Below are 26,040 nucleotides of genomic sequence, written 5' to 3'. Positions count from 1 at the left end.
GACAGGCACGCAGCGAGGTCTTTAACCAATCTGATTGAAGAATCCACACTATGACGTGCCGAGTCTTAACCAAGAAGTATAAATTAGATTTGAATCATATATCCAAAGCAAAAAATAAGGACTGCCAAAGAAAGGGAGAGGTGGAAATGTCAGAAGAAGAAAAATGTCCAAAACATTTAGCTCGAAAGGGTCGAGACGACACATATGCATTTAAATTGTTGGCGCCAAAGAGGTTGATTGGCTCTAATGATACCTTATCATGCTATTAAAAATCCACTAACAGCTTCTGCTGGGTTTAATGGCAAACTAAATTAGGAACTTCATGTCCTAATTTCAATGCCCAGTATATCAGCAAGTCGCCGTTATAGCGCAGCCTATGGAGGTGCAGGGTAACTGTCTGGAAATTTTGGATTTTAATGTTAGACTGCATATGTTCGCACTCAAAAAGTTTCTCTTTGATTTGCTCCATAATAGCGGTGAGCTCTGTTAGCCTCGCTGTAATTTTCAGTGCAAAGTTCTGTCCCAATTCTGTTTGTGATAACAATTTGAAGACAATGCATGCAATTGTCTGCATTTATCTAACTGCAACAAATGAAACAAAATAAGTATAGGTACCTTATCACATCTTCAAAGCAACGTGCATTGATATGGCCCCTTTAAAATTGGCACAGGTTAGCACTGCTGCCTCACAGCGCCAAGGTCCCGAGTTCGACTCTGGCCTTAAGTGATTGTGTGTAATTTGCACGTTCTCCTTGTGTCGGCGTGGGCTTTCTCTGTGCCCTGGTTTCCTCCCACAGTCCAATGATGAGCAGGTTAGGTGGATTGGCCATGCTAAATTGCACGGAGCATGTCAAATTACTCGCAGCATGTTAAATTGCTCCGAGTGTCCTGTGATGTCCACCTTAGGTTATGGGGATAGGGTGGGAAATGGACCTAGGCTGAGTGCTCTTTCAGGAGATTGGTGCAGACTCGATGAGCTAAATAGCCACCTTCTGCACTGTAGGTATTCTGTTCTATTTTATTCCATTCTATTCTAAGAAAGTTCCCAGTTGCAACATAGCAACCGATTTGCATATTAGTAAGGACTCACAAACAGCAAGCAAATGAACAGATACTCTGTTTTATAGTGTTGGTTTAGTCTGGAATGCAGGTTATAATACCAGGAAAACTTCCAGCGCCATTTCAGATATTAGCATAGGATTCCTTAAAACTGCATCAGACAGACAGGACCTTGAATTGATGTCTCATCTCTGAGATAACACTTCTGATAATGCAAACCTCCTCATAACTGTTCTGTCAGCATAGATGGTAATATGAAGTTACACAGGGACATACGTTTGAGTGGGCAAAAATAAAACAGATTAAGTTGAATGTGGAAAATCTTCCATTTTGGATTGGAATATGTTTTTAATGGTAAAAAAAACTAGGCACTGTGGACTGGCAAAATAATGCAAATATCCTTGTACACAAATCACTAAAAGCTAGTAATAATGGTACTAGAATTATTCAAGAAGGGTAATGGTATGTCCAGGGACCTGGAATTCAAAAGTGAGGAAGCAATACTTTAGTTGTACAAAGGCCCAGTCAGACAGTGTCTGGAGTACAGCATTTAGTTTTGGGCATTGAACCTCAGGAAAGATATATTGCTTCTTTTAATTCTTTGTACCAGCGTATATCACTTCACATTTCTCTGCATTAAATTTGATCTGCCATGTGTCCAGCCACATTTGCCCTGTTACAGCCTTCATTAAATCCAAGGGATGAAGGGAGGCAGTGGCGTAGTGGCATTGTCGATGGACTGTTAATCCAGAGAACCCCCACCACAGCAGGTGTGGAAATTAAACAAAATAAAACATCTGGAATTAAAAGTTGTGGTGAATGTATTCACCATAATGCATGACACCGTAACCATTGTATCCACCTAATGTAACCTATGACCTGGAAGTGGTGATACGAGCTGCTTCCAGGTACTGTACTGTAACCCCGGTGGACCCCGCCTCTGGCTCCGCCCTCACCAGGGCCATATATAACCTGGCCACCTGCGGGTGGCACTCAACTGCACAAGCGACTCTGGCTAGGCAAGTTTGCGACTAATAAAGCCTTATGTTCACTCGCTCTCTCGGCCTCTTGGTGAATTGAAGGTATATCAATTTATTCGTCAACAGCACCATGGAAGCTGCTCCAAAGCCAGACAGGCTCGAACTCGACGCCCGCGTGTCCGAAGCCAAGGAAATATTTGAACATTGGCTTTAATGCTTCGAGGCCTACGTCGACTCCTCCACAACGGCTCCCTCGGAGACCTCAAACTGCGACTCCTCCACGCTCGGGTGAGCCATCGAATCTCGGTAATGATTGAGAAAGTGGCTGCGTACGAGGAGGCGGTCGCAACCCTCAAGGCGCACTTCGTGAAGCCCGTAAATGAGGTGTTCGCTAGACACCTCCTCACTACTTGCCGTCAACACGCCAGAGAATTGCTGGACGAGTATCTGGAAACCCTGACTCTAATCGCGAGGAACTGCAGCTATCGAGACGTGACGGCGGAGGAGCATATGAACTCACAGATCCGTGACACCTACGTGGCGGAGGTCCGCTCGAACTATATCAGGCAGCGTCTGCTGGAAAACAGGACCTCCGACCTGCGGGACATGGTAAAACTAACTACCTCGCTAGAGGTGACCTACCAGAACCTTAGCAAGTTCCCTGCGGACCCGACGACCCCCTCGTGGACACTATCATCGCGGCCCCCGTCGGACCCGCCTACGTCGCAGGCCTGCGCCGCCCGTCCGCCAGCCCAGCCCGTAGAACCGCAATGCTACTTCTACGGCCAGGGCCAACACCCCTGGCAGCGTTATCCAGCCCGCTCAACGACGTGCAGCGACTGCGGGAAAAAGGGGCACTACGTGAGAGTCTGTCTGGGCTGACCTAAGGCCCAGAAATCGAAAATGCACCAGGCCCGACCTATGGACTCACAGACCCCGCAATGTGGCTGCGTGCCTGCCCGGAACGTCCCCTCCAGATGCGTCATCGGCATCGTGTGAATTGTCGGGGCCGCCATCTTGGCCGCCGGCCCCAACACCGACCGACATGTGCGACTCATGGGGGCCGCCATCTTGGTCGGCATCTTCGATCACGTGCGACTCATGGGGGCCGCCATCTTGTGACTCCACCGACCAAGCAGGCTACCCGCAGCTGGGTGCGGTGACCCTCGACCAGTCGCAGCCGAAACCGCAAAAAAACTCCATGATGGTCGTCCGGGTCAATGACTCTGGGAGCACGGAGAGCTTTGTCCACCCCGACACAGTAAGGCGCTGCTCCCTCCACACTTACCCCGCCTCACAAACAATCTCCCTTGCCTCCGGGTCTCATTCAGTCCAGTTCCAGGGATACTGTATCGCCAATCTCGCGATGCAGGTCGCGGAGTATACCCGCTTTAAGCCCTACGTCCTCCCCCACCTCTGCGCCCCCTTACTGCTCGGATTGGATTTTCAGTGTAATCACCGAAGCCTGACCCTACAGTTTGGCGGACCCTTGCCCCCCCTCACAATATGCAGCCTCGCGACCCTCAAGGTCTCACCCCCCCCCTTCACTCTTTGCGAATCTCACTCCTGACTGTAAGCTCATTGCCACTAGGAGCAGGCGGTACAGCTTGCTAGACATGGTATTTATCAAGTTTGAGGTCCAACGACTGTTGAGTGAAGGGATCATAGAGGCCAGCAACAGCCCTTGGAGAGCGCAAGTGGTGGTCGTCCGGACCGGGGAAAAGAACCGGATGGTTATGGACTACAGCCAGACAATTAACCGGTTCACGCAACTGGATGCGTACCCCCTCCCCCGCATAGCAGAGATGGTCAACCAGATCGCGCAGTACCGTGTGTTCTCCACGGTCGATCTGAAGTCGGCCTACCACCAGCTCCCAATCCGCCCGGAAGAACGCCACTACACTGCCTTTGAAGCAGCCGGCCAACTCTTCCACTTCCTCAGAGTTCCCTTCGGCGTCACTAATGGGGTCTCGGTCTTTCAGAGAACAATGGACCGAATGGTGGACCAGTACGGTTTGCGGGTGACATACCCGTCCCTGGACAACATGACCACCTGCAGCCATGATCAGCAGGACGATGACGAAAATCTTCAGAGGTTCCTCCAGGCCGCCCAATCCCTCAATCTTACATACAACAAAGAAAAGTGTGTCTTTCGTACTACCCGACTGGCCATCCTCGGCTACGTCGTGGAGAACGGAGTCCTGGGGCCTGACCCCGACCGTATGCGCCCCCTCACAGAACTCCCCCCTCCCAACAGCCTCAAGGGCCTAAAACGATGCCTGGGGCTGTTCTCCTACTACGCCCAGTGGGTCCCCAACTATGCGGACAAAGCCCGCCCACTTATTCAAACCACCAGTTTCCCCCTGACGGATGAGGCCCGCTCGGCCTTCAGCTGCAACAAAGCCGACATCACCAAGGCCGCAATACACGCGGTGGACGAGTCCGTCCCCTTCCAAGTAGAGAGCGATTCATCAAACGTCGCCCTGGCTGCCACCCTTAACCAGGTGGGCAGGCCAGTAGCATTCTTCTCTAGGACCCTCCACGCTTCCAAAATCCAACACTCATCGGCTGAGGAGGAAGCACAAGCCATAGTGGAAGCCATGTGGCACTGGAGGCACTACCTAGCCGATAGGAGGTTCACCCTCGTCACCGACCAGCGGTCGGTCGCCTTCATGTTCGACAACACACAAAGGGGCAAAATAAAAAATGACAAAATCCTGAGGTGGAGGATCGAACTCTCCACCTACAATTACGATATCAAGAATCGTCCTGGGAAGCTCAACGAGCCCCCAGATGCCCTGTCCCACGGCACATGCGCCAGCGCACAAGATGACTGACCTTGGGCTATCCACAATGACCTCTGTCACCCGGGGGTCACCCAGCTTACCCACTTCATTAAGGCCCACAATCTGCCCCCCTCCACCGAGGAGGTCAAGGCAATGACCGGGGACTGCCAAGTCTGCGCGGAGTGCAAACCGCACTTCTACCGGCCAGACAAGGCCCGCCTGGTAAAGGCCTCCCGGCCCTTTGAATGCCTAAGAATCGATTTCAAAGGGCCCCTCCCCTCCACCAACCGTAATATATATTTTCTCACCGTCATCGACGAGTACTCTCGCTTCCCCTTTGCTGTCCCCTGCCCCGACATGACCTCAGCCAATGTAATAAAGGCACTGCACAGCACCTTCACACTGTTCAGTTTCCCTGCCTACATCCTCAGCGACCGGGGTACATCGTTCATGAGCGATGAGTGATGTGTTAGGCAGGTTGGTTCGATGCTTGTGGACTCTGACTGTCTCAGTGGCTGGGTCCCGAGAGAGCGGGAAACATAGTGCCCTCTGGCTTTATAGTGGTAGTGTCCTGTCTGGTGATTGGCTGCACTGTGTTGTGTGCTTTCTGGTCATCCTGTGTGTCAATCACTGACTGTCTGCATCTCATTATATACATGAGTGGATATTATGACAATGAGCTACGCCAGTACCTGCTCAGCAAAGGCATCGCCTCGAGCAGGACTACGAGCTACAACCCGCAGGGAAACGGGCAGGTGGAGAGGGAGAAAGCGACGGTATGGAAGGCCGTCCTTCTGACCCTCAGGTCTAGAAGTCTCCCAATCCCTGGCTGGCAGGAGGTCCTCCCCGACGCCCTCCACTCCATCAGATCACTCCTCTGCACAGCCACGAATGAGACCTCCCATAATCGTTTGGTTATCTTCCCCAGTAAGTCCATCTCCGGGGTCTCGCTTCCATCTTGGCTGTCAACTCCGGGACCTGTCCTTCTCCGGAGGCACATGAGGAGCCATAAGACTGACCCGCTGGTCGAGAGGGTCCAGCAGCTCCACGCCAACCCCCAGTACGCCTACATCGCGCACCAGGACGGACGGCAAGATACGGTCTCCCTACGAGACCTGGCACCAGGTGGTTCCCATGCCAACGTGCCCTCCTCCCTGCTGTCATAATATACACCAGTATATCATGGTGCAGATACATACACACTGATGGACACACAGCAAGACCAATCAACACACACAACACCGCAGCCAATCACCAGTTAGAGCACACTCACTATAAAGACAGGGGGCATCAGAGTTCCCGCTCATTCAGGATGCAGCCTCCTAGAAGGACAGAGCTTACAGCTTACAGCACAGATATTCACGATGTGCTGAGTGCATAGACTGGTTAGGACAGGCATAAGTCTTAAGTTTAATCTAACATCGCGTTAACCCACAGTGAAAGTATGTTCAACAGTTTCTAACTTAATAAAATAGTGTTGCACTATTTTAAGTATTGGTGGCCTGTATGTGTTCCACGGATCCAGAGCACCCAACACATCACCCGCTAGCCACCCCCACCCCAGCGCCCCGTACGCCCCCCCTGGGCCTCCTGTATTGTCCCGCGCCGACACTGCCGCCACCCACCACCCCCTGTCTACCCCCACACCACAACCGTCTCCGACTCGCCGGACTGAGGCTCCAGCTCCAGACGCAATGCCCCTGGAGTCAGCACCTGCAACAAACGTGCCCGCCGCATCGCCAGAGCTGAGGAGGTTGAAGAGAACGATCTGGCCTCCAGAGAGACTGAATATGTAATGACCCAACTGAGGGATAAGATATACAGGCATTTGGAAAGACAGGGTTTGAGTAGGAGTAGTCAGCACGGCTTTGTGCATGGAAGATCATGCCTTACAAATTTGTTCTTTGATGAAGTGACCAGGAAGGTTGATGAGGGCAAGGCGGTAGACATAGTCCCTGCTGGACTTGATTTTTTAACAGGGGCTGAATGTGGTGAATGTATTCACCATAATGCATGACACTGTAACCATTGTATGCACCTAATGTAACCTATGACCTGGAAGTGGTGATACGAGCTGCTTCCAGGTACTGTACTGTAACCCCGGTGGGCTCCGCCTCTGGCTCCGCCCTCACTGGGGCCATATATAACCTGGCCACCTGCGGGTGGCACACATCTGCACAATCAACTCTGGTTAGGCAAGTTCACGACTAATAAAGCCTTATGTTCACTCGCTCTCTCGGCCTCTTGGTGAATTGAAGGTATATCAAAAGTCTAATGATTTTGATTTTTTTTAAAAATTCCAATCAAGGGGCAATTTAGCGTGGCCAATCCACCTACTCTGCACATCTTTGGGTTGTGGGGTGAGGCTACATAGACAGTGACCCGGGGCCGGGATCGAACCCCAGTCCTCGGCGCCGTGAAGCAACTGTGCTAACCACTGCACCACCAGTTTAATGATCACCATGAAACCACTGTCAATCGTCATAAAAATCCATCTGGTTCACTTACGCCCTTAAGGGAAGGAAACCTGCCATTGTTACTTGTTCTGGCCTACATGACTGCAGACCCACAGAAATGTGGTTGACTCTTAAAATGTCCATTGAAATGGTCTAACAAACTACTCAGTTGTATTCAACTGCTTCAAAGAAAACAAAAAGCAACAAAAATGGATGGCAAGTGGGAGGCCTTTAAAAGTGAAATAGCTAGAGTTCAGGGTATACGCAAGAAAGAAATTAAGAGGGCAAAAAGGGGGCATGAGGTAGCTTTGGCCAAGAGGATTAAGGTGAATCCAAAGGGATTCTTTAAGTTTATTAAAGGAAAAAGAATAACTAGAGAGAGAATAGGACCCTTCAAGGACCAAAGAGGACACATATGTGTGGAACCGCTGGAGATGGGTGAGGTTCTCAATTAATATTTCTCCTCTGTGTTTACCTTGGAGAAAGACATGAAGACTTGGGAACCAGAGAAGGTTAGTGGCGATATATTGGGGACAGTTCGCATTATACTGGAGGAGGTGAAGGACATGTTAAAATGTATGAATGTATGGATAAATCTCCTGACCCTGACCAGATATATCTAAGAACACTGCGTGAGGCTAGAGAAGAAATTGCGGGAGTCCTAGTTGAGATATCTGCATCATCGTTAGCCACGAGTGAGGTACCAGAAGACTGGAGGGTAGCAAATGTTGTGCCCTTATTTAAGAAGGGCTGCAAAGAAAAGCCTGGAATTATAGACCAGTAAGCCTAACATCTGTGCTGGGTAAGTTACTAGAGATAATTCTGAGGGATAAGATATACAGGCATTTGGAAAGACAGGGTTTGAGTAGGAGTAGTCAGCACGGCTTTGTGCATGGAAGATCATGCCTTACAAATTTGTTAGAGTTCTTTGATGAAGTGACCAGGAAGGTTGATGAGGGCAAGGCGGTAGACATAGTCTATATGGACTTCAGTAAGGCCTTTCATAAAGTTGCACATGGTAGGCTGCTCTGGAGGTTAGATCACATTGAACCCAGGGAGAGCTGGCAAATTGGATATACAATTGGCTTGATGGTCAGAAGCAGAGGGTAATGGTGGAAGGATGTTTGTAGGACTGGAGGCCTGTGACTAGTGGTGTGCCTCAGGGGTCAGTGCTGGGCCCATTGGTGTTTGTTATCTATATCAATGATTTGGATGAGAATGTAGAAGGCATGATCAGTAAGTCTTCAGATGACACTAAAATGGGTGGTATTGTAGACAGTGAGGAAGGTTATCAAAAATTGCAGCAGAATCTTGATCAGCTGCGGAAGTGGGCCGAGAAATGGCAAATGGAGTTCAATACAGATAAGTGTGTGGTGTTGCATTTTGGAAAGTCAAATCAAGGTAGGACTTTCACGTTGAATGGTAGGACCTTAGGGAGTATTGTGGAACAGAGGGACCTTGGAGTTCAGGTGCACGGTTCTCTAAAAGTGGAGTCACAGGTAGATAGGGCAGTGAAGAAGGCGTTTAGCGTCAGTCAGGGCATTGAGTATAGAAGTTGGGAAGTTAGGTTGCAATTCTACAGGACATTGGTGAGGCCTTACCTGGAGTAGTGTGTTCAGTTTTGGTCACCTTGCTATAGGAAAGATGTTCTTAAACTGGAGAGAATGCAGAAGCGATTTACAAGGATGTTGCTAGGACTCAAGGGACTGAGTTATAGGGAGAGATTGGACAGGCTAGGACTTTTTTCTTTTTATCGTAGGAGACTGAGGGGTGATCTTACAGAGGTGTATAAGATCATGAGAGGCATGAATTGGATGAATGCACTCAGTCTTTTTCCCAGGGTTGGGAAATTGAGAACTAGAGGGCATAGGTTTAAGTTAAGAAGGGAAAGAATTAATGTGAACCCGAGGAGCAACATTTTTTACACAAAGGGTGGTACATATGTGGAATGAGCTGCCGGAGGAAGTGGTTGAGGCAGGGACATGGACAACATTAAAAGGCATTTGGACAGGTACATGGAGACAAAAGGTTTAGAGAGATATGGGCCAAATGCAGGCAAATGGGTTTCGTTTAGATGGGCTTTTTGGTTGGTATGGAACAAATGGGCCAAAGGGCCTGTCTCTGTGCCGTAGATTCTATAATTCTATAAGGGCCCATAAAAGACCAAAAAGGTACTCTATATGTACAAGCGGAAGGTGTGGGTGTGGTTCTTAATAAATAATTTGCCTCTGTCTTCACAAAAGAGGGGATGGTGATGCAGGCATTGTAGTTAAGGGGAAAGAGTAAGATGTTGGATATGGTAAGTATATGGAGAGATAAAGTATGAAGGGAGTTAGCATCCTTGAAAGTGAAAAATCATCAGGGCGCACGGGGACACAGTAGTTAGCGCTGTTGCCTCACAATATCAGGGACCCAGGTTCAATTCCAGCCTTGCGTGACTGTGTGGAGTTTATACATTCTCCCCGTGTCTGCGTGCGTTTCCTTCGGGTGCCCCAGTCCCCACGCACAGTCCAAAGAAGTTAGGTGGATTGGCCATGATCAATTACCCCTTAGTGTCCAGAGATGTGCAGGTTAGGTTACGGGAGTGGCCCTAGGTAGGGTCCTCGTTCAGAGGGTCGGTGCAGAATCGATGGGCTGAATGGCCTCCTTCAGCACTGTCGGGATTCTTTCTGGTTTCTGCCGATACCTTCCACCTACCCCTAGGTGGCGTAGCAGCTGGTCCTGTGATGTCATCACTTCGCGCCGGAAGAAGGGGCGGTTCGATCGGAGAGCCGGAAGCAGTGGTGCAGCGAGTTGGTGAGCGGGTCGGGGCTATGAAGATGAGTTAGAGATGGCACTAGCTGTATATCCTCTCCACTGTTCCTGGCGGAGGACGGGAGGGCCGAGATGAGGACCACTTTCCATGCGGAGCTAACCGAGAGGGTCAGTGTCAACAACATCATCCCCATGTGTCGGGTTCAGTGCAGAAAGAGGAAGGGCAAATACACTTCTTCACCTCTTCAACAGTGGCTCGTTACTCCTCTCTTCCCGGCAATGTCAATTCTCCTGCATTGGCAAGGCTGCAATTAAATAGTTCTCGGCCTCATACCAAACATACCCCGTTCTTAACAGCACACAGTAACACCACTCTGTTCTCAAAACCGCCAACACGTCCCAGCACTCATTTATTGCATCTTCTACAGCCCAACAGAGGCATTATATTCACAAGACCTGCACTTACCGTTCTAATATCCATCCATTCTCACCCTCAATCTGTGGGACGAGGCAGCACCTCTAATGGCAGCAAGAGAAATGGGTGGAGGCGACTCCAATATCATTGCCTTTCACAGGCAGAGCAAGAAGCCCAAAAAACCCAACACCACTGTCCGAGATAGGGTTATGACCTGGATTGGCTAGTAGCTGGACCAAGCATGTTGCCTGTATATTGTATCTCTTCAGTCAATTGCATGCAGATCCTGCACGTTTAGCAACTTCAACCTGTATTCTGTAAAATGTTATTTGATCACATGCAGCCTATCAGCAGGAGGAATGGTGCTGGATGATTCCTCTCTGGATGTACCATTACATGCTGCATCCTTTCCAGGCGCCAGCACAGAAATTGGCATTCCCTATATGCTATATCGGGACCTATTTGCAACAGTAGCTACCCAGTGAAAAATCGGCACGAGAGACCTTGTTGAAGGCAAATGCCCTCTCCTTGCTCTGCTGAGGATAGTAGGAATAAGGACTTCATTGGCCCAGCCAAGAGAAAAAAACATCTGCCCTCACCTAGACAGTCGTACAATGTATTGGAAGGAGTTTCAAAAGTGCTAACTCTACCTCCAACTTCATCAGTCTAACCTGGATAGCAAGCCCACCTTCAGAGATGTGAATCACAGAAGGGGTTCATGTTTACATGCTTTGCAGCATTGGTGGAAGTACAATTGGCACCCTACAGGCTGTGGGATCAGCAATGGAGAAAACAATGGATGGCAGTGCTGTCTCATGGCGCTGGGTACCCGGGTTCAGTTCCAGCCTTGGATGGCAATTTGTGTGGAGTTTGTATGTTCCCACCGTGTCTGCTTGGGTTTCCTTTGGATGCCAAGTTGCCCGTTAGTGTCCAGGGGTGTACAGGTTAGGTTTCGGGGATAGGACAGGGGTGTGATCCTAGGTAGGGTATTCTTTCAGAGGATCAGTGCAGATTTGATGGGCTGAATGGCCTCCTTCTGCACTGTAGGAATTCTATGGTTCTATGAATAAATAGGAATTTTGAAGGCGTCAGTGACCTTATGCGAACTATAGATATTGGGAAGACTGAAGCCATTGTTTGTGATCTCTGCTTCAATCTCCATTTCCTGGCTACTGATTCCTTCCTCGCCCCTGGCTGTCTAAATTAAGCCAGTGTTCATAGCCTTGGTGCGTTGCATTTCATTTTGAGATTAGTCTCTCATTCCACCATCACTAAGACCGCATGTCTTTCGGTCAGCTCATCTGTTGTTGAGACCTGAATTTATGCCTTTGCTATTTCTCGACTCAATATTAAAATGCACCCCAAAAACAAAGGACAAAGAAAAAAAAATGTACAGCACAGGAGCCTCCGGCCCTCCAAGCCTGTGCTGACCATGCTGCCCGTCTAAACGAAAATCTTCTACACTTCCGGGGTCCGTATCCCTCTATTCCCATCCTATTCATGTATTTGTCAAGATGCCCCTTAAACGTCACTATCGTCACTGCTTCCACCACCACCTCTGGCAGCGAGTTCCAGGCACCCACTACCCCCTGTGTAAAAAAACTTGCCTTGTACATCTCCTCTAAACCTTGCCTTGTACATCTCCTCTAAACCTTGCCCCTCGCACCTTAAACCTATGCCCCCTAGTAATTGACCCCTCTACCCTGGAAAAAAGCCTCTGACTATCCATTCTGTCTATGCCCCTCATAATTTTGTAGACCTCTATCAGGTCGCCCCTCAACCTCCTTCATTCCAGTGAGAACAAACCAAGTTTATTCAACCTCTCCTCATAGCTAATGCCCTCCATACCAGGCAACATGCTGGTAAATCTCTTCTGCACTCTCTCTAAAGCTTCCACCTCCCTCTGGTAGTGTGGCGACCAGAATTGAACACTATACTCCCACGTATGACCTAACTTAGGTTCTATACAGCTGCAACATGACTTGCTAATTTTTATACTCAATGCCCCGGCCAATGAAGGCAAGCATGCCATTTGCCTTCTTGACTACCTTCTCCACCTGTGTTGCCCCTTTCAGTGACCTGTGGACCTGTACACCAAGATCTCTCACTGTCAATACTCTTGAGGCTTCTACCATTCACTGTATATTCCCGACCTGCATTCGATCTTCCAAAATCCATTACCTCACATTTGTCCGGATTAAACTCAATCTGCCATCTCTCCGCCCAAGTCTCCAAACAATCTAAATCCTGCTGTATCCTCTGACAGTCCTCATCGCTATCCGCAATTCCATCAACCTTTGTGTCGTCCGCAAACACCCCTGGCTGTTGGTCCCACATTCTATCCTCCAGAAATTTGTGGTAATCTAAAACTCTGCTGTACGTGTCTTAACTCACAGCAAGTCCCGTTCCTTTACCGTCCTTGTGTTCACTGATCGACATTAGCTCCCCATCAAGCAATGTCTTGACTTTTGAATTCTCATCCTTGTTTCCAAATCTCTATGTGGCCTTGCCCTTCATCTTCGCAACCCACTGAGATAACTGCTGTAATTCTGGCCTCTTATACTTTTCCACTGTGCTGCCCATTTATGAGTGAAAGTAGGAATGGTGGTTGAACTTTTCATCTTTCCCCTTTGCCCCACCACCTTCTCTTGTGTGATCCCCCTTTCCTCACAAAAAATTGTTTCCTTCTTATTTTCTTCTCGTCTTCGTCAAACTATAAGTGGCACCTCTGCTACTTCTGCCCTTAATGATCTGCACAAGCCAAATGTCAATCCTGGGACTTTTCTGGTCTCCACAGGTCAGTTCCAAAATTGAACACTCCACTCCATAATTAAATAATTACACTCTTAACCTTTGTTGTGAACCTGCCCTCTGGACTGGTCAGATGTTCTGATTCTGTAGTCATCACCTGACTGCTGTTCCTAATTACTCTCTTCAGCAGCTTCTTGTGTTGAAGCAAAATAAAACAACTCTGTTCCAAACATGAATTTGGAGGAAAAGAATGCATCATCGTTGGCACCTTCAGATGGAGAGACCGAGCTGGAGCAGAAAAGATCCCTATCACCCGTTGTTTTGGCCAAGATTGAGCGGAACAGGCAGAGAGCACTGATCTTGCGGCAGGCCAGACTAGCGAGCAGGCCTTACCCTCCTGTTGGTGCAGGCAAGTGGTATTTCTCAGATGTTAGCTTACTCGTGTCTCAGTCTGCAGTGTTATGTCTGGATAGAATTGATAAAACATGTTTTGTGCTAAGTGCTCTGAACTGAGCTAAAGACAAGAGAAAGTTGTTGCCATTTAAAAATTGACTCCAAGCCCTGTTACAAAGATCTGTGCCCATTGATGGTTGTTACAATGTGCAGTACCACAATTTGACTGAAAGGATGGTATATTTATCTTTGTCTGACAGGTTGCAATGTTGCAAAGCTTACACCCAAAGTAATAGATACAGGAGGAGGATTCTTTCTGGAAGAGGAGGAGAAAGAGGTACATGAAGTGAATAAAATTACGCATCAACCAGGTACATTTGTGCTAACAACATTGTAGAATGTATAAAGATTAAACTATTCAGAAGATAATAGCAGGAGATGCGCACATATCACAATAAAATCCCTGAACAGAACTGATTATTCCATTCTGTGGCCTCCTGCCTTCAACTCGTACAACGTCACAAGACTTAATGCTCTTATACTTACCATGGTCTGCAGTATTTAATGGAAATTGCTTAGAACTAGAAAACACAGCCCACAGAATGGTACATGTAGGGGAGCATGAAATGTGCAGAATGACATGCCCATGGCAGCATGGTATGTGTAGATTGACATGCAAACCAGTATGTATGTTCAGAATAACGCATCATTAGCTACTGTGCCATAGATGGTGGCCTTGCCATTGATGCCCACAAACCATGAATGAATAAAAATTACTCAATTTATTAATAGATGGCCATATGGACAAGGCACCTCAGCTAAACCAAATTATTTTTTGTTATGGCACCATAGGGGTAACTGGATATCAACTTGGGGTTTATCCCCACTCCTTACCTCAGGGTATTAATAGCACAACATGCAATGCATTTGTCTGTAGAAACAGAACATTGACAGCAGGTGGCCGATTGGCCCCTCGTGTCTGCACATTAAAGACCCTTCACACTGGAAACAATTTGTCTTTACTTAATTTAAAACAATTGGTGATTTTGAACACCTCAATCAAATCTGTCCTTACTCTTCTAAGAGCAGAGAAGGTTAATCTTCCCTGATGCTATTCCTTTCTGCATCTTCTGAAAGTCTTTGACATCCTCCTTGGTGTGGTGCCCAGAATTGGCCATAATACATCAGCTGGGGCGTAACCAGTGTTTTATTAAGTTTTAACGTTACTAATTGGCTTTTATTTATAAAGCCAATATGCCTTGTTTAACAATCTTCTCAACTTGTCCTGCCACTGTTAAATACTTATCTATCTATAATCCCATTTAGCTTGTATTACCTCACTTAACCTTTCTACCAAAATGAATCACTTGATTTTCATAGTAAATTTAATTTGCCATGTCTGCACATTTTACCAGTCTGTTGATATCCTTCCGGAGTTTGTTACAATTCCTTTCACTGCTTGCTACATTTCCGAGTTCTGTGTCAGCTGCAAGCTTTGAAATTATGGTCCGTATACGCAAGACCAGGTCAGTTTTAGGAAAAAAAAAAGTACGGTCGGAATACCAATTCCCAGGATACTCCACTGCAGAGTTCATCCCTACCTTAAAAAATAATTTACTACTATTCTCCTTTGTGTCTTTCAGCCAATTTTGTACTCGGCCTACCCCTTTAATCCAATGGGCCTCAATTTTGCCAACAAGCATACTATGTAATACTTTGTCAAAAGCTGTTTGGAAGTCTATATGCCCATCAATCTCACTACCCTCATCAACATTTTTATTACTTTTAGCTATGAGGAGAGGTTAGATAAACTCGATCTGTTCTCACTGGAGAGTGGCGACCTGATAGAGGTCTACAAGATTATGAGTGACATGGACAGAGTGGACAGTCAGATGCTCTTTCCTAGGGTAGGAGAGTCAAGTACTAGGGGACATAGGTTTAAACTGCGTGGGGAAAAGTTTAGAACTGATGTGTGAGCAAGTTCTTTTACACAGAGGCTGGTAAATATATGCTACCTGGGGAGGTGGTGGGAGCAGGTACGATAGCGGCATTTAAGGGGCACCTCGACAAATATATGAATAGGGTAGGAATGGAAGGATACGGACTCCGTAAGTGTACCATGGTCGGCGTATGCTTGGAGGGCCGAAAGGCCTGTTCCTGTGCTGTATTGTTCTTTGTTCATGTTGGTCAGGACAACGGGCAAGCTCCCTGATCCACTTTCAGCAGTGTCATGGAATCTTTTGTGGGCTTTGGTTTAAAGTTTCAACTGAAAGATGACATCTTCGACAATGCAGCACTCCCATCAGTACTAGCAGCCTAGATCATTAATCTATTTCACTGGGACAAATTAAGTCTAAAACTTCACTTTACGGTCTTGCTGTGCAGCAGTGCAATTAGTTATATCACTGTAAAAGGAGGAAACATCAGGCTTCTTTAATGTCTTTATTACCCAAGTGCAGCTAACCATTTCCGAAAACTCCATTGTGTTACTCTTTTTTTCTATGTCATATTATGAGATTGTTGTCCCTTATTCAAAATATGCTACCTATATCCACAGGACCTGTTTTGGAATTTGATTACTTAATGTGTGAAGAATGTGATAAAGAATTCATGGACTCCTTTCTCAGTAGTCACTTTGATCTACCGGTCTGTGATAACTGCAGGTATTGTTAGTTATTTCATCCCGAGACTTTTAAGAGAGTGATATGCAAATAAAACTCAAGCTGGCCTCAAGCAACTGTCTAAAAGTAGTGAAATAAACTGATTGCTGAGCTATAGCCAGATTTCCACCCCAGAAGATTCAACCATGGCAATTGAATGGCTGAGATTGATAGATTGGGAATGTGCCCATAACTAAGGGAGAGACCACATTCACAGATAATGTGAAAATGGAGATGCTGCCATGTTGGTGGGTGTAAGGGTGTCTGCAGAAGGCAAGCAGTATGGGATGGAGGCACGTAGGATAACTTGGGTGAGGTATCCAAGGTCTGTCTGTGGATCTGTTCCTCAGCAGGCATCACCACCTTTAAAGGAGAGAGTCTTGGGAAGAAAATGGAAAAAGGATCATGGTACCCAAATGTATTTAATAACTTTCAAAAGCACACGGGTTATCGTTCTGTTAGTAACTACAATGAATTATTTTGTCAGGAACGTTCCATTTTTGGACTGTGGGGATCGTTGTCAATATCATCATTTATTGTTGTTTGCCACGAGGTGGTGACGATGGGCCATCTTATTATTGAACCATTGGTAGCGGTTTGATATAACACAGTTTCTTCCTAAGATTTTTCAGAGGGTGGTTAAAAATTAAGATTCTGGTGAAGTGTATGCCCTTAAATGTTAACTTTTTTCTTTCTTGATGAATAGTGAGAATATTTCTTGCATCTATCGTTTTTACTTCAGATTTGCAGTATCTTGCACTTTTAAGAAGCAGCCATGTTAGTGTTGGACTGGAACCAAATATAGGCCAGTCCAACTAAAGGTAGCAGGTTTCTTTCCCTAAAAGACACTATTGAATCAGGGTTTTTAAAACAATCCAACAGTTTTGTGGTTGCTCAGCTTTTTTTTTTAATTTTCAGATTTTTGCAAAAAACTGAATTCATAGCATTTTGCCATTGTAGGTTTGAGTTCACATTCTCTTTTTAAAAAAAATATATTTTATTAAAGTTTTCAAACACAATTTTTTCCCTTACAAATCAAAAAAAAAGGTAACATGATAACTGCAATATAACATTGTTTAACTAACATGGTAAACTAACCAAATAACACGAAGTAATACTCCCCCCTCTCCCCCTCCAAAAACCCAAACAATTTACCCCCCCCGGGTTGCTGCTGCTGGCCATCTATCTTCCCTCTAACGTTCCGCTAGGTAGTCGAGGAACGGTTGCCACCGTCTGGTGAACCCTTGAGCCGATCCTCTCAGTGCAAACTTCATCTGCTCCAGTTTTATGAACCCTGCCATATCGTTTATCCAGGCCTCCAGTCCGGGGGGGTTTCGCTTCCTTCCACATGAGTAAAATCCTACGCCGGACTTCCGGGTGCGGCGATGACCAGCTGAGTCGCACGTTTCGGCAGCTCCCTGTGAAACGGACTTTTGGGCTCTTGATAGGAGCCCCAACGGCAATTTTAACGGCTGAAAACACCGTGCGGTAAACCAGAAGGGTGTTCCCCCTGGACACGGATGGAAAAAGGAGAGGAAAGTGGCCGGATTGCAGCGGATCCTTTGGAACAACGGCAAGGAAGGCAAGCAGAAACCAAGATGGCGTCGGAAGGTTTCATATGGGGCCCTGAACAACAAGAGTTTTTGAAACGCTGCGTGGAGGAGATAAAAAAGGAAATGAAGAAAGAGTTGTTGGCCCCGATATTACAGGCGATTGAAGGGCTGAAAGAGGAACAAAAGACCCAGGAGCAGGAGCTTCGGGTCGTGAAGGCGAAAGCAGCAGAGAATGAAAACGACATACAGGGCCTGGTGGTGAAGTCGGAGATACAGGAGGCACACCAGAAACGATCTGTGGAGAGGTTGGAGGCACTGGAAAATAACGCAAGGAGGAACAACTTGAGGATTCTTGGCCTTCCTGAAGGTGTGGAGGGGGCGGACGTCGGGGCATATGTGAGCACGATGCTGCACTCGTTAATGGGAGTGGAGGCCCCGACGGGTCCGTTGGAGGTGGAGGGAGCATGCCGAGTTATGGTGCGAGGACCGAGAGCAGGAGAAGCTCCCAGAGCCATAGTGGTGAGATTTCTCCGTTTTAAGGATAGAGAAATGGTCCTTAGATGGGCGAAGAAAACTCGGTGTAGTAAATGGGAGAACGCGGTGATCCGCGTCTATCAAGATTGGAGTGCGGAGGTGGCGAGAAGGAGGGCGAGCTTTAATCGGGCCAAAGCGGTACTTCACAAAAAAAAGATAAAGTTTGGAATGCTGCAACCGGCAAGACTGTGGGTCACATATCAAGGGAGGCACCACTACTTTGAGACGGCGGATGAAGCGTGGACTTTTATTGTAGAAGAAAAATTGGAATGATTGGACTACGAAAATGAACGGTTGGACAAAGTGGTGGGACGAGTGGGGGGGGGGGGGCGAAGAGGGATTGTATGATTAATCCTGCGGTATGGTAACTTTTCTTTCTCCCACAGGTGGTGATGGAGAGGAGATGGGGCGTTGGCCATGGGAGGCGGGGCCGAGGGAGAGGCGCGGGCTTGGTTCCCGCGCTATGATAATTATGGCGGGAATAGAGAAGCAGGAAGGAGGGGGCGCCGCACGGGGCGAGCCGTGATCACGGGGGGAAGCCGAGGTCAGCCAGAGTTTGCTGACTTCTGGGAGCAACATGGGGGGAGTAATTACGCTAGCGGGGGGTCTAGCGGGGGAGGGGGGAATTACTGGGTTGCTGCTGCTGGGGAAAGGGGGGAGTGGGTGCGGGAAAGGATGGGCGGGGGGGGCACCGTCTGGGAGAAATACAGCCGCGTGGGAACTGGGCGAGAAGCTGGAAAAAGATGATGGCTAACCGGCAAGGGGGGGGGGGGGGGTGGGAAACCCCCCAACTCGGCTGATCACGTGGAACGTGAGGGGGCTTAACGGGCCGATAAAGAGGGCACGAGCACTCGCACACCTTAAGAAACTTAAAGCAGATGTGGTCATGTTACAGGAAACGCACCTGAAACTGATAGATCAGGTTAGGTTGCGCAAAGGATGGGTAGGGCAGGTGTTCCATTCGGGGCTGGATGCGAAAAACAGGGGGGTGGCTATATTAGTGGGGAAGCGGGTAATGTTCGAGGCAAAGACTATAGTGGCGGATAACGGGGGCAGATACATGATGGTGAGTGGCAAATTACAGGGAGAGATGGTGGTGTTGGTAAACGTGTATGCCCCGAATTGGGACGATGCCAATTTTATGAGGCGAATGCTAGGACGCATCCCAGACCTAGAGACCGGAAAGCTGATAATGGGGGGAGACTTTAACACGGTGTTGGAACCAAGGCTGGATAGGTCGAAGTCCAGGACTGGTAGGAGGCCGGCAGCAGCCAAGGTGCTTAAGGATTTTATGGAGCAGATGGGAGGGGTGGACCCGTGGAGATTCAGTAGACCTAGGAGTAAGGAGTTCTCGTTTTTCTCCTATGTCCATAAAGTCTATTCACGCATAGACTTTTTTGTGTTGGGTAGGGCATTGATCCCGAGGGTGAGGGGAACGGAATATACGGCTATAGCCATTTCGGATCATGCCCCACACTGGGTAGACTTGGAGATAGGGGAGGAAACAAGAGGGCGTCCACCCTGGAGAATGGATATGGGACTAATGGCGGATGAGGGGGTGTGCTTAAGGGTGAGGGGATGCATTGAAAAGTACTTGGAACTCAATGACAATGGGGAGGTTCAGGTGGGAGTGGTCTGGGAGGCGTTGAAGGCGGTGGTTAGGGGGGAGCTGATATCAATAAGGACACATAAAGGGAAGCAGGAGAGTAAGGAACGGGAGCGGTTATTGCAAGAACTTTTGAGGGTGGACAGACAGTATGCGGAAGCACCGGAGGAGGGACTGTATAGGGAAAGGCAAAGGCTGCATGTGGAATTTGACTTGCTGACCACAGGCACTGCAGAGGCACAATGGAGGAAGGCGCAGGGTGTACAGTATGAATATGGAGAGAAGGCGAGCAGATTGCTGGCACACCAATTGAGGAAAAGGGGAGCAGCGAGGGAAATAGGGGGGGTGAGAGACGAAGATGGAGAGATGGAGCGGGGAGCGGAGAGAGTGAATGAAGTGTTTAAGACATTTTATAAAAAATTGTATGAAGCTCAACCCCCGGATGGGAGGGAGAGAATGATGGAGTTTTTGGATCGGCTGGAAATTCCCAAGGTGGAAGAGCAGGAAAGGATGGAATTGGGAGCACAGATCACGGTAGAAGAAGTGGTGAAGGAATTAGGAACATGCAGACGGGAAAGGCCCCGGGACCGGACGGATTCCCAGTTGAATTTTACAGAAAATATTTGGACTTGCTCGCCCCGCTACTGACGAGGACCTTCAACGAGGCAAAGGAAAGGGGACAACTGCCCCCGACTATGTCAGAAGCAACGATATCGCTTCTTTTAAAGAAGGAAAAGGATCCGCTACAATGCGGGTCCTACAGACCAATCTCCCTCCTCAATGTAGTTGCCAAGGTCTTGGCCACGGTAATGGCAATGAGAATAGAGGAATGTGTCCCGGGGGTGGTTCATGAGGACCAAACTGGGTTTGTGAAGGGGAGACAGCTGAACACGAACATACGGAGGTTGTTAGGGGTAATGATGATGGCCCCACCAGAGGGTGAAACGGAGATAGTAGTGGCGATGGATGCCGAGAAAGCATTTGATAGAGTGGAGTGGGATTATCTGTGGGAGGTGTTGAGGAGATTTGGGTTCGGAGAGGGGTATGTTAGATGGGTGCAGCTGTTGTATAGGGCCCCAGTGGCGAGTGTGGTCACGAATGGACGGGGATCGGCATACTTTCGGCTCCATAGAGGGACAAGGCAGGGATGTCCTCTGTCCCCATTACTGTTTGCACTGGCGATTGAGCCCCTGGCGATAGCGCTGAGAGGTTCCAAGGGATGGAGGGGAATACTTAGGGGAGGAGAAGAACACCGGGTATCTTTATATGCGGATGATCTGCTACTATATGTGGCGGATCCAGCGGAGGGGATGCCAGAAATAATGCGGATACTTGGGGAGTTTGGGGATTTTTCAGGGTATAAATTGAACATGGGAAAGAGTGAGCTGTTTGTGGTGCATCCAGGGGAGCAGAGTAGAGAAATAGAAGACCTACCGTTGAGGAAGGTAACAAGAGACTTTCGTTACCTGGGGATCCAGATAGCTAAGAATTGGGGCACATTGCACAGGCTAAATTTGACGCGGTTGGTGGAACAGATGGAGGAAGATTTCAAGAGATGGGATATGGTAGCATTGTCAATGGCAGGGAGGGTGCAGGCAGTTAAGATGGTGGTCCTCCCGAGATTCCTTTTTGTGTTTCAGTGTCTCCCGGTGGTGATCACGAAGGCTTTTTTCAAAAGGATAGAAAAGAGTATCATGGGTTTTGTTTGGGCCGGGAAGACTCCGAGAGTGAGGAAGGGATTCTTACAGCGTAGTAGGGATAGGGGGGGGCTGGCACTACCGAGCCTAAGTGAGTATTATTGGGCCGCTAATATTTCAATGGTGAGTAAGTGGATGGGAGAGGAGGAAGGAGCGGCGTGGAAGAGATTAGAGAGGGCGTCCTGTAGGGGGACCAGCCTGCAGGCTATGGTGACAGCCCCATTGCCGTTCTCACCAAGGAACTATACCACGAGTCCGGTGGTGGTAGCTACACTGAAGATTTGGGGACAGTGGAGACGACATAGGGGAAAGACCGGAGCACTGGGGGGGTCCCCGATAAGAAACAACCATAGGTTTGCCCCGGGGGGAATGGATGGGGGATATGGAATGTGGCAAAGAGCAGGTATAACGCAATTGAAAGATCTATTTGTGGATGGGAAGTTTGCGAGTCTGGGAGCGCTGACCGAGAAATATGGGTTGCCCCAAGGGAATGCATTCAGGTACATGCAATTGAGGGCTTTTGCGAGGCAGCAGGTGAGGGAATTCCCGCAGCTCCCGACACAAGAGGTGCAGGACAGAGTCATCTCAAAGAAATGGGTGGGGGACGGTAAGGTGTCGGATATATATAGGGAAATGAGAGACGAAGGGGAGACTATGATGGACGAACTAAAAGGGAAATGGGAAGAAGAGCTAGGGGAGGAGATTGAGGAGGGGATGTGGGCAGATGCCCTAAACAGGGTAAACTCGTCGTCCTCGTGCGCCAGGCTAAGCCTGATTCAGTTTAAGGTATTACACAGGGCACATATGACTGGAACACGGCTCAGTAAATTTTTTGGGGTGGAGGATAGGTGTGCGAGGTGCTCGAGAAGCCCAGCGAATCATACCCATATGTTTTGGTCATGCCCGGCACTACAGGGGTTTTGGATGGGGGTGACAAAGGTGCTTTCGAAAGTAGTAGGAGTCCGGGTCGAACCAAGCTGGGGGTTGGCTATATTTGGGGTTGCACAAGAGCCGGGAGTGCAGGAGGCGAAAGAGGCCGATGTTTTGGCCTTTGCGTCCCTAGTAGCCCGGCGCAGAATATTGCTAATGTGGAAAGAAGCCAAGCCCCCGGGGGTGGAGACCTGGATAAATGATATGGCGGGGTTCATAAAGTTAGAGCGGATTAAGTTCGTCCTAAGGGGGTCGGCTCAAGGGTTTACTAGGCGGTGGCAACCGTTCGTCGAATATCTTGCGGAAAGATAGATAGGGGAGAACAAAGAAGGCAGCAGCAGCGGCCCAGGACTTGGGGGGGGGGATGGGGGGGGGGGGGGGGGGGGGAGGGATGGGGGGGGGATGGGGGGGGGGGGGGGGGGAGGGATGGGGGGGGGATGGGGGGGGGGGGGGGGGAGGGATGGGGGGGGGGATGGGGGGGGGGGGGGGTGGCCTGAGACAAGGCAGTTGCCAATTAGGGCTAGTTTTTATTTTTTGTTATTTAATATTTATTTATTTGTTGTTGTTTTTGTTTAAATTTAAAAAAGGTCATTATTAGCTGTATTGTTACAATGTTGTGTAAAGGATGCACAATGTACTGTGTTGGTTGACCAAAAATTTTCAATAAAATATTATTTAAAAAAAAAAAAAAAATCCTACGCCGGGCTACTAGGGACGCAAAGGCCACGACATCGGCCCTCTTTCGCCTCCTGCACTCCCGGCTCATCCGCTACTCCAAATATAGCTAACCCCCAGCCTGGCTTGACCCGGACCTTCACCACCTTCGAGATCACTCCCGTCACTCCCCTCCAATGCCGGACACAACCAAAACATATGTGTGTGGTTCGCCGGGCTTCCCCCGCACCTCCCACACTTGTCCTCCACTCCGAAGAACCTGCTCAACTTTGCTCCCGTTATGTGTGCTCTATGCAGCACCTTAAATTGGATCAGGCTAAGCCTGGCACACGAGGAAGAGGAATTTACCCTACTTAGGGCATCAGCCCACAAACCCTCCTCAATCTCCTCCCCAAGCTCTTCTTCCCATTTTCCCTTCAGCTCCTCCCCCTCTTCTCTCATCTCCCGGTATATCTCTGACACTTTGCCCTCTCCGACCCACACCCCCGAAAGCACCCTGTCCTGGATCCCTTGTGTCGGGAGCAGCGGAAATTCCCTCACCAGTTGTTTCGTGAACGCTCTCACCTGCATATATCTAAAGAAATTTCCCCGGGGCAGCTCATATTTTTCCTCAAGCGCTCCCAAGCTCGCAAACGTCCCGTCTATAAATAAATCTCCCACTCTCCTGATTCCTACCCGGTGCCAGCTCTGGAATCCTCCGTCCAGCCTCCCTGGGGCAAACCTATGGTTGTTCTTGATCGGGGACCACACCGAGGCTCCTAGCACACCCGTCTGTCGCCTCAATTGCCCCCAGATACTTAATGTTGCCGCCGCCACTGGATTTGTGGTAAATTTTTTGGGGAGAGCGGTAGTGGCGCCGTCACCAGCGCTTTTAAACTCGTCCCTTTGCAGGACTTGATCTCCAACCTTTTCCACGCCACTCCCTCTCCCTCTATCATCCATTTACGAATCATCGCCACGTTGGCGGCCCAGTAGTAGTCTCCCAAATTCGGCAACGCCAGTCCCCCTCTGTCTCTGCTACGTTGTAGGAACCCCCTCCTTACCCTCGGGGCCTTCCCTGTCCACACGAAGCTCGTGATGCTCCTATCTATTTTTTTAAAGAAGGCCTTAGTGATTAGTATAGGGAGACATTGGAACACAAATAGGAACCTCGGGAGGACCATCATCTTAATTGCCTGCACTCTGCCCGCCAGTGACAGCGGCTGCATGTCCCACCTTTTGAAATCCTCTTCCATTTGTTCCACCAGCCGTGTCAGATTGAGTCTATGTAAGGTTCCCCAGCTCCTGGCTATCTGAATCCCCAGGTATCGGAAGTTTCTTTCCACTCTCCTTAGCGGTAGGCCATCTATCCCTCTACTCTGGTCCCCAGGGTGTATTACAAAAAGCTCACTCTTTCCCATGTTAAGCCTATATCCCGAGAAATCTCCAAACTCCCTCAATATCTGCATGACCTCTGTCATCCCCCCCACTGGGTCCGTCACATACAGCAGTAGGTCATCCGCGTAGAGTGACACTCGGTGTTCCTCTCCCCCTCTAATCACCCCTCTCCATTTTCTGGAGTCTCTCAGCGCTAAGGCCAGTGGTTCAATTGCCAGCGCGAACAGTAATGGGGACAACGGGCATCCCTGTCTTGTTCCCCTGTGTAGTCGAAAATACTCCGACCTTTGCCGACCTGTGACCACACTTGCCGTTGGGGCCCCATAGAGGAGTTTAACCCAGCTGACAAACCCGTCCCCGAACCCAAACCTCCTCAGCACCTCCCATAGATACTCCCACTCCACCCTATCAAATGCCTTCTCTGCATCCATTGCCGCCACTATCTCTGCCTTCCCCTCTGCTGGGGGCATCATTATCACCCCTAATAGCCGTTGCACGTTGACATTTAGTTGTCTCCCCTTTACGAACCCTGTCTGATCTTCGTGCACCAACCCCGGGACACAATCCTCTATCCTCGTTGCCAGCACCTTTGCTAGCAACTTGGCGTCCACATTCAGCAGTGAGATAGGCCTATAGGACCCGCACTGCAGCGGATCTTTATCCTGCTTCAAGATTAGCGATATCGTCGCCTCCGACATTGTCGGGGGTAGGGTCCCCCCTTCTCTGGCCTCGTTAAAGGTCCTTACCAGCAGCGGGGCCAACAAGTCCACATATTTTCTATAGAATTCCACCGGGAACCCATCTGGTCCCGGGGCCTTCCCTGCCTGCATGTTCCCCAGCCCCTTGGTAACCTCGTCCACCCCAATCGGCGCCCCCAGGCCTTCCACCTCCTGCTCCTCCACCCTCGGGAACCTTAATTGGTCCAAAAACTGCCGCATCTCCTCTTTTCCCTCCGGGGGATGGGACCTATATAGTCTCTCGTAAAAGGTCTTAAACACCTCGTTTATCTTCCCTGCTCTCCGCACCGTAGCTCCCATTTCATCCCTATTTCCCCCTATCTCCCTCGCCGCTGTCCTCTTTCGCAGCTGATGGGCCAACAGGCGACTTGCCTTTTCCCCATATTCATATCTCATCCACTGTGCCTCCGCCCTCCTTGTGGTCAACAGGTCGAACTCCGTCTGGAGTCGTCGCCACTCCCTGTATAGTCCTTCATCCGGAGCCTCCGCATATTCTTTATCTACCCTCAAAATCTCCCCCAGTAGTCTTTCCCTTTCCTTGGCCTCTATTTTCCCCTTGTGGGCCCTGATGGAGATCAGCTCTCCTCTGACCACCGCCTTTAGTGCTTCCCATACTACTCCCACTCGGTCCTCCCCGTCGTCATTGGCCTCCAGGTACCTTTCGATACATCCCCGCA

General features: G+C 49.0%; 1 protein-coding gene across 3 annotated transcripts in view; it reads left to right on the top strand.

Annotated features, from left to right (window-relative positions):
- The first annotated feature begins 10,030 nt into the window (after positions 1-10,030).
- Positions 10,031-26,040, top strand: part of xpa (xeroderma pigmentosum, complementation group A) — a 28,175-nt gene continuing 12,165 nt past the window's right edge. For 2 of the 3 annotated variants that reach the window (XM_072516963.1, XM_072516966.1), the window contains exons 1-4: positions 10,031-10,203; positions 13,389-13,610; positions 13,855-13,965; positions 16,152-16,257. In XM_072516963.1, the coding sequence (XP_072373064.1) occupies positions 13,433-13,610; positions 13,855-13,965; positions 16,152-16,257 (395 nt within the window). In that variant the 5' untranslated portion in view covers positions 10,031-10,203; positions 13,389-13,432. The remainder of the gene's footprint in view (positions 10,204-13,388; positions 13,611-13,854; positions 13,966-16,151; positions 16,258-26,040) is intronic. The other variant, XM_072516965.1, reaches the window with a different exon arrangement.

This window comes from Scyliorhinus torazame, chromosome 9 (assembly GCF_047496885.1).
Source record: "Scyliorhinus torazame isolate Kashiwa2021f chromosome 9, sScyTor2.1, whole genome shotgun sequence".
Lineage (NCBI taxonomy): Eukaryota > Metazoa > Chordata > Chondrichthyes > Carcharhiniformes > Scyliorhinidae > Scyliorhinus > Scyliorhinus torazame.
Note: the sequence above shows the minus strand (reverse complement) of the source record. Positions and strands in the feature narration are given on the sequence as shown.